The sequence below is a fragment of the Empidonax traillii genome, unplaced genomic scaffold (assembly GCF_003031625.1).
Source record: "Empidonax traillii isolate 1590-97213 ecotype Southwest subspecies unplaced genomic scaffold, ASM303162v1 scaffold1538:size123251, whole genome shotgun sequence".
Taxonomy (NCBI): domain Eukaryota; kingdom Metazoa; phylum Chordata; class Aves; order Passeriformes; family Tyrannidae; genus Empidonax; species Empidonax traillii.
Window position 1 is genome coordinate 73,755 of NW_020956731.1, and position 9,170 is coordinate 82,924.

The 9,170-nt window shown below is 52.5% G+C and overlaps 1 protein-coding gene across 1 annotated transcript in view; it reads left to right on the forward strand.

Annotated features, from left to right (window-relative positions):
• Positions 1-3,463: 3,463 nt before the first annotated feature.
• Positions 3,464-9,170, forward strand: part of RASSF2 (Ras association domain family member 2) — a 19,882-nt gene continuing 14,175 nt past the window's right edge. The window contains exons 1-3 of the mRNA XM_027907749.1: positions 3,464-3,534; positions 4,764-4,932; positions 8,022-8,109. Of these exons, the coding sequence (XP_027763550.1) occupies positions 8,051-8,109 (59 nt within the window). The 5' untranslated portion in view covers positions 3,464-3,534; positions 4,764-4,932; positions 8,022-8,050. The remainder of the gene's footprint in view (positions 3,535-4,763; positions 4,933-8,021; positions 8,110-9,170) is intronic.

Genomic DNA, 9,170 nt, shown 5'->3' on the forward strand with positions numbered 1-9,170 from the left:
CCCAAATTTTGCTTTTATGCCTTTTTAATACTGACTTGAAATATGACAACTTGGTTTGTACATGAATATATTGCAGTATTTTATTTCCATATATTAAAAAAAAAAAAAATAACATTTCCGCTCAGGATAACGGCGGCGGTTTTCCTGGGAGGGAGTGGTATGAGTGTCATGACAATGTCATGTGATGGTAGAATTTCTTCATTGACGAATCTATAGTGGTTGTGTATACTTTATTTACCCATGTTTGTGTTCCTACCCCCAAGACTGAAGGGTTTTCTCATTCCTTTTCCCCCCGCTGAGCCCTCGGTGGGGGCTCCCGGGGCACGATTGGCGCTCGCCCGGCGAACCCTCCCCGAGGGGCGTCGGCGCCGCCCCTCATTTACACATTTATCCTCCCAAAAAAGTGTGGAAATCCCGACATTTCGGGTATGAAACAGCACTCCAGGCACACGTGGCCCCCCCAGACCCCTGGTGTGTGATGGTTTGGGCCAGCCCTGGCTGCCTCCACCCACCCCAGCTGTGCGTGGAATAATCGATCCGTCGGTGTGTGGAACGCGCGCGTGACACCAGCACGACCTTCACGTTTCTTTCTCGTGGCCTTTTGCAACCAAAAGCGACTTGACTTTCCTTTCTCTTCGGTTTTTCCAGAGCAGGAGGAGCTGTGGCTCGCTCCTTTTTGCGGAGAGGTCCCACCCAGGGCAGGTTTCTCTGTGTTTTTGGGGCTGTGGGGTCATTGTGGGGTCGGGGAGGCCACGAGTGCCCAGGGACTCCCTGGGCTGCTCCAAGTGTTGGGATCCGTGTTGGGAGCCATCCCGAGCATCCCTGGCTGGTTCCCATCTGCCTGTGGCTGTTGCCATCCGTACCTGTGGATATCAGAGGGAAATCTCGACTTGCCTTGTGTACTCTGGCTTTTCCTCCACCTTTCCAGGCCAATCATCTTTGCTGCCAGTCCAAATTCTTGTGTTTGTCTGTTCATAACAACCTCTGGCGTAACAAACTATTGACTGTTCTTAGGCAGTGGGGATAAATTTTCTTTTCCCACGACTTTTTGTGACTGACTTTGGCTGTAAAACTTTTTTTTTGTTAAACAGCGAGAGTTTATTTGGGGGGGGGGGGGGGGGTTTGTTTGATTTTCATTTTTCTGTTGTTGTTGTTGTTCCAAGATGTGTAATTCTTTTATGGAGTTTTGGTTTGGTTTTGTTTTCTTTTTTGGTTTTGGGTTTTTTTTTTACTTCATGGTTTGGTTTTGTTTGTTTGTTTTTTCTAACATTGCTTCATTAAACAACTGAATATTTAAAAATGTAATATTTGGACCAGATGTTGTGAATAATAGTAGATAAAGCTATTTTATTCTGTATTTTTAAAGCTGTTCAGTATAAATAAACGCGGGCATAGATGCAACGTGGTGGTGGTGTTACATTTCCTTTGAAACATCCCTTTTGAGGGAGAATCGTGGAATGGGAGAATCCTGGAATGGTTTGGGTTGAGAGGGACCTTAAAGGCCATCCAGTTCCACCCCCTGCCACGGGCAGGGACTCCTCCCACTAGCCCAGGTTGCTCCAACCTGGCCTTGGACACTTCAGGGATCCAGGGGCGTTCTCTGGGAATTCCATCCCAGCCATTCCATCCTTACAAGGAATAATTTCTTCTGATTAAAAATCAATGATTTGGGAATCCAGGTGATGAGAATCCCTTTGGAGCAAGTGCCACCCGAAAATGCAACCCCCAAACACCTCCCTGAGCCTGCCAGCTCTCAGGCCCCAGCTCGTGGACACATTAAATTGCTGGAAGATTTATTGGGAAGAGGCTCTTCCTGCCCGTTCCTCACATGGGAAGTAAAATGGCCCCAAAGTCACCCAGACTGTCAGTGAGAGCAGGGGAAAGTGTGTTTGGGATCAGAGCCAGTGGAGCAGCTGTGTGACCAGGGCAAGGGATTCCTCCTCGCTCTGGGTTTGGGTCTGTGATGAAAACCCCTCTGATCTTAATCCTGCCTAATCCCCCGTGCTGCTGGGTCAGAGCTGAGGGAATAATTGTGTTTTCTCCTTGTGTTTTACCCCAATCAACATTCAGCTTCGACCCACCAAGGGCTTTATTTATCTGGGGCAGAATCCCAGAATTTGAGGATTTTCAGAACGACTGAAACGTCTTCAAACAGGGGCAGCAACTGTGAGGCAAAGAAAACCGCTTCGGGTCCGAGGAAAGGCTTTTCCAGAGCCACATCTCTTCCCATCTGGTTCCCAGAGGGCTCTGTAAGAGCTCCCAGATGCTCCCACCCAAACGTGGATCCCAGTAAAAGTGCTCAGCATTTGCTGACCATCAGCTCGGGGGTGGGGAGGTGGAAGCTGAAATGAGGGGAAGCTGCCAAGGCAGCGGGGAAGGGGGTTTGGATGTTTGCTCGGTCTGGGAGGAAATAACTGAATTTGGGAGAGTTTGGGAGCTGGTGCTTCGTGCTGAGGCCTGACTGAGGTCCTTGGTGGGAGCAAATCCCTCCAAGATGACAGTTCAAAAGGCACCAGCTGCGACCCCTGTGTGGCATTTGGCACAGAAATGCAGGATTCACAAGGAATTCACCTGCAGAACAGGTGCTGAAGCATCCCTGCTTGCCGATTCCTGGGAGATCTTCAGCAGCCCGGAGGGATGCTCAGGCTCCAGGGAGGGGGGTGGAAGCTCTGGTGTCCTTCCCTGTGGATTTGGTTCCTCATGGATCCCTCTCCTCTGTGGAGAAGGAGGCACTGGCAGCCTGGCCCGGCCTCTCACACTGCAGGGTGACCACACAGCAGGACAGAGTCAAATTCCTTGTACTTGGTAACTAAATCCCTCCATCCGGGCTCGAGCCTTCCCAACCCACCACAGCACATCACAAAACCAGGATTCAACCCAAATTTGCAGCCAAATCCCCCCCATGCTCCCTCAGGTGCCCACCCCAGACCCTCTGTTTATTTTTACTTTTCACTCCCTTTGCACCCATCCCACGAGCTGGGGGTCGGTAGAATCCTCGGGGTGAAATCCCTGGGATTTCTCTGCTCCATTGTGAGCTGGGCCGGGCTCTTCCCACCACAAAGGGGCCTCTGATCCCGCCAGCCCCGAGATGCTGCTGGAATATCAATCCCCACCAGCCTGGCTCACTTTCACCGAGTCACTCCTTCCTCCAGCCAGATGGCTCCTCCAGAACTTCTCATATTTTACATCCAAATCCAAGAAAACCAGGGGAAAAAAAAAAAGGCTGATTCCAGCCCGTGCCTGCAGAGACGCCTGTTTGGCTCAAGCAGCTGCTTCGATTATTTCTTTGTTTTGGGATATTTTTTTTCCCCTTCGTGTGGGCTGTTTCCAGGCAAATTCCTTCAAAAGAAAAAAAAGAAAAAAAAAGCCCAGAGGAGCCACATGGCACTGGCAAAGGTCAGGAGCAGACAAAGGAGGAGGGACACGGCCGCTGCTCCTCTGGAATACTGAATACCCCCAACCTCCCCCGCCGTGTCGGGACCGGCCGGGCAGGATGGGACCCCCCTCCCGGGAATGCTGAGCACCAGGTCAGAGGTGACTGTGACCCCCAGCTGCAACAGCTGCTTCCAGGCAGATTTTATTTGAATTTATTTCCTCCCAAATCCCCTTTTCGGGGGTGGTTTTGGATCCGGAGGGGATCCCACGGCCGCGGTTGGGAAGCGGTGCAAGGCTCCATCGCTCCCTCTCGACGGCAGAACTGCCCGGCTCTGGCACTGGATATCCCGGGATTTGAGGCATTTTAAGGCAGAAATAACCACTTTAGCCTGCGTGATACAGCCCAAAAGACTCCTTCTGGGAATTGTGCATAGAGCTGGAGCTGATTATAAGATCATTTCCAGCCTGGATGCGTGGGATGTGGATTCATTTGGAATCCTGCTCCTGGCAGCGGGGATGGAGCATCCTTTGGGATTCTGGTCCTGAGGCGCAACCCCGGTGCCAGAAACGGTGTTCCTTTGAGAAGCCAGAGCCTGAACCAGGGCTGCGAGACAGAGCATCCTTGGGGATTCCGGTCCGCGCGGGGACAAACCGGGCGCCTGAATCCTTTGGGTTCGCCAGTCCTGGTCCCCGGAAAGGGATCCCGGAGCCGGGCTGTCCCTTGGGATCCGGGTTCCGGGATGACCCTGGAGCCAGAGGGGGGGTGTCCCCCGCGCTCCCACCCCCGCGGCCCCGCCCGCGCCCCTCCCCGTCGCGTCCCGCCCCGCCCCGCCCAGGGGCGGCCCTTGGGGGGCACCGGCTGCGGAGCGGGACCGGCACCGGCACCGGGTGAGTGCGGCCGGGATGGGGCGTCTCCATCCTCATCCCCATCCCCGTCCCGTCCTCCATCCCCATCGCCATCCCCGTCCCGCGGGGAGCGGCCCCGGGGCTGAGCCGCGGCCCCGCCACCGCCGCCAGCGGAGGAGGTGAAACCGCGCTCGCCGCGGGGAGCGGGGGCGGATCCGGCCCCCCAACCCCCGGGGTGACACCTCAGCACCTTCCGCACACCCTCAGCATCTCCCTCCGTGCTGGGCCCGCCGGAGCCGCAGTGCCCGCGGGTCCCACCCCGGGCACGGCACCTTCTCCGCGGCCCCGCCGGGACCCGCCCGCTGCGGGTCGGTAGCCCAGGACAAGCCCTTGGTGGCCACCGGCTCCAGCCGGGGTGGCTCCCACCTGCTGAGCGTGCGATGGGTCCCCTCGCCTGTCCCCGAGTGTCCCCCGCCCCGGTGGCACCGCCGGCTGCGCCAGCGCTCAGCGCTCCCCTCCTTTTTCCCCCTTTCCCCTTCCAGGACGGAGCAATTGGGCTGGAGAACAATAGCGGCGCTTGGAAAACAATGGAGCTGCCGCACCTTGGCGCGTAGGGATGCGGGAAGGACGCGGGGAAGGGATCCCAGCCCCGGAGTAGCGCCTGGGCCGGAGCCCCCATCGCCAGCACCGCGAAGGAGCAGCCGGGACGGGGTGAGCGCTCGGCCGTGTCGTGTCCTGTCCTATCCCATCGTATCCCATCTGCTGAGCGGAGCCTGGGGGAGGCTCCCGGGAGGAATTGTCGCCTCCGGATGGTGCTTTTGCTACCGATCGCGGCGGGATCGAAGCGCCCTTGGGCCGGGTAAAAGCCGCCCTGGGCTGCGGGGACGCGGCGGGGTTTGTGCAGGAGGGGATGTCGTGGCCTCCCCCGGGGAGAGGGATATTCCCACAATCCCTCGCACGGCCGGGGGGAGCCTCAGCTGCGCCAAATCCACCTCGGCGGGATCGACCGGGGATGCAGCCAAAGCTTCCCTGCTCTGCCGGGGTGGGGGAACAAGACAGCACCCCTCCCCAAAAATGCTGATTTCTTCGCAGGAGCAGCGTCGAGCATCCCTCTCCTGCTGAAAACACAAAATTGAGGGAGGATGTTCCTACTTTTCCCCTTGTTTTGTTGTTGTGTTTGAGTTGTGGATCTCCCCGGGAGCTCGGCAAAAGTGAGAGCTCATCCCTTCTCCGTGGGAGGGGCTGGCAGCGTGACCGGGCTCCCTCTGCCCCGCGGGGCACCTGGGGCTGTAGGGATGTGGGAAGGGGCTTAGGGAGGTGGTTTTTAGGGAGGGGAATAAATCTGGGGGCCGTGGGGGGTGGGTCACGGCTTGAAAGCACCGGCAGGAGCAGCTGCTGCTGGAAGGCAGAGAGGGCTGAAATCCTCCTGCCACGGGGGCAGGGCATTGATTTATCTGCTTGTGGTTCAAAAGCACTTTGTGAGGCCTCGGCAGAAGCTCAGCCTGGGCAGGGCCGGGGGGGGAAATGCGTCAGCTCAGGGTGGGGAAACTGAGGCACGGCAGGGCCGGGGAAGGGGACGGTGCTGAGCTGCCCTGGCCGGGCAATTGGGCAACTTGCACTTCACCAGCCCTTCTACTGGGGTGATTTCCAGCCTTTTGACAGAGCTGGGGGGGAATTTTGGGGGCTCAGCAGTGGCTGCTCTCTGGCTGGGCCTCTGTTCCCCTCCACTCTCCTCCCAGAGCTCCTCCAGACCCAAAAAAGGAAGAATTTGCCCCTTTCCTGCTTCTCGGAAGGGGATGTGATGACGGAGGCGAAGGTGGCAGCGCCGGGGCGTAAACAGGAAACAGGATCCTCAGCACAGGAGGATGAACCTGCCTTTTGGAGCTCCCCTTCCACCCCAAAATGAGCTTTTTTTTTTTTTTTTTTTTTTTTTTTTTTTTTTTTTTTTTTTTTTTTTTTTTTTTTTTTTTTTTTTTTTATGGCTGGAGTTCACCTCATGTCCCCTTCAAGGATCCAGGGATTTGGCTTTACCCCTTTGCATCGCTGTGATGCTCCTGAGTGAACCTCCACATGATACCAAAGGCTCCACCTGGGGCTGTGCTGCTGTAGGAGGGGTTTTTTTTCAGCCACTTTGAGGTTTTTTTCAGCCACTTTGATTTTTTTTTTTTTTTTCCCCAGCCACTTCGGTATTTCTGGCACCATTTTTGCCTGAGCCAACAACCCTGTTGTTTAATCCTCCCAGGACAAGTCCAGAGCTTTGCCATTTGCTGTCAGGATCATGAGATCCTCATTCCTGCATCTCACAGCTGCTGAACCCCAAATTTGGGTCCCCCACAAGCACTGACATTTATCCCAAAACCTTGAAGCCGGCTGCAAAATCCCCTCCCACTCTCATTTCTGAGGGATAAATGGGATTATTGCCGGCTTTATTCCCTGTGGGAGGAGGGATGGATGCGGAGAGGCGGCTGCCAGCCACAGGAGGAGGGTTTTGCCTGCTTTTGCCAGGTTTTCCCGAGGTTCTCCTGGAGCTCCTCAGCTCCTCAGGAAGCCCAAAGCTCTGTCAGCCCTTCCGCTGCGCCGCGGGGGTTTTTCGGTGCCGAGTTTCTCTTCTGCTTTTTCTCCGGGGCCGGAGCAGCTTCCTGCCCTTCCCCTCCTGCTCCACCTCCAGAGGGGCCTTTGCAGCCTCTCCTGGGGTTTGAAACACGTCAGGGAGTCTCTTTTGCCCTTGCCAGTCGTTTATTTGCTGGGATTTATCCCCACTCTGGTTTTAGGGGCGGGTTCATCCCCCCACACAGGTTTGTGTCGTTTCTCTCCCGCATCTGTTGTGGGGTTGGGTGTTTTCCTTGCAGGAAGAGGGGCGTGTTTCCCAGGGGAATGGGAGGAAGCACATGGTGATGTGGGAGGTGGAAGAAAAGGAGGGTTTGCAGAGTGAAGGGTTTTTTTTTTTCTCGTTGGAGACCAGGGAAGAGAGTGGAGAGAGCCTGGGAAAAGGGAAGCCCCTCTGCAGGGGAGGGGGCACAAACATCCCAGGAAAAGCAGGGCCTGAGGGACCCTTTTTCATCCCTCAAAGCTGCCCCAGTGCTGCATTTCAAGGTCTCTCTGGTGCCTGATTTCCACAGTCCACCAAGTGCTCCAAGGTCTTCACCCCCAAGCCCATTTTAATTCCACTTCATTACATCCAAAACTCACCCTGGAGATCTGAGCCAGGGCCAGTCCCAAGGCGGGATTTCAGGGGGAATTTCCAAGTGTTTTGCACAAGAGCAATGGAGTTGTTTTGGCACAAAAATCCAACTGGCAGGGTTAAAAAAAAAAAAAAAACCAACCCTGAAGGACCAGCCCAGAATGCTTGGAAAACCATCCCTTGTGCCACCACCAGGTTTGGGATCGGCACAGGGAAGCAGCAGCCAGACCCAGAATTCCATGTCCAGGGCCTTGTAGAATAAAATGACAGTAAAATAAATAGAGGGAAGGAGCAACTCCCACCTGTAACCCTCCCACCCCCCTGTCTGGCAGCACAGGGACATCCATGGATGCTCCACATGCAAATTCCGTGTAAGTGAATCCAGCAGGATTAAATTTTCAGTGAGTTTACAGCTCCTCTCCCTTTATCTGATCTCCCTCCTTTCCCATCATTTTCCCTGGAGAAGCCACATCAAGATCTGTGTCCTCTGGAGCCTTTTCCCAGGAGCTCTTCCAGACCCCAGGGAGTTTATTGTCCCTCAGTTTTCCATGAATGGGGGGTGAGGGATGTGGGAATGGGGGGGCTCTCACTGATGTTCCTCTCTCCTCCCTCTCTCCAGCTCAGCTCCCATGACAGGAGTGCGGGGGGATGGATTACGGAGGTGGAGAGGACCTGGTTCCCTGTGGGAAAGATAAATTCATCTCCAAGTAAGAGGCCCAGCAGGGCTGGAATTCGGGAATATGGGAGGGGCTGGGAGCTTGTTTGGAATGTTCCAGGGGGAATACATATTTGTTATTTATTTATTTATTTATTTATTTATTTATTTATCTATAGATCATGCATTTATATAGTGTATATATATTATATATACAGATTATATTTTATATATAGAATTAATATATATAATATATATTATGTTGTAGCATATAATATGAATTATATTATATATATTATATATTTAGTATATATGAGTATGGTATATTATATAATAGTATATTGATTTATTATATTGATTTATTCTACCTGTATAATATATGCATGTACTATCTATAATATGTAATATAATATACAATATATAATCTAAAAATGTAATGTATAACTACACATAATATAACAATACATATATGTAATATATAAGAATATAGAATATTATAAATATATTTATTATCTGTGACCTATAATATATAATATTCCATTGAGCTGGAAGAATGGGAGTGACCCTGGGTTTTACCTCAATTCAGTTGGATTTGGAAAGAAAAAGTGATTTTCTTGGTGATTTTCTTGGGTTGTTGATGGGATTTCGAATTTTTCCTTAGGAGTGTGACCAAACACTCCATAAACTTCCTTAAAAAACCCATATTTTGCTGAAAAAGTCCTGATTCAAAACTGTTCTTTTATTCTTTGGTAAAGAAGCAAAATTATTCCCAAGCTTCAGGGAAGATTTCGGAGGAGCTAAAGCCAATCTGTGATATTCCCCCTGTCCTTTTTGCCTTCTGATAACCCCAAATCCCCGTGATTTGTGCTTGTTTGTGATAGTCTGGTGGTGCTGATTGTCCTTAACCTCCACCAGCCAGCCCATCTTTGGGAATTAATGCCAGGGGCATCACTGCCCTGGGATTCCTGCCTGGGTTTGCCAGCTGGGGATGGCTCAATTTTATTTTTTTCCGACGATTTTTATTTATAATTTTAATATTTTTTAAAAATTTTCTTTTTCATCTTCGTATTTTATCTTTTAATCTTTATTTTTACCTTTGTTTTGGCCTTTATT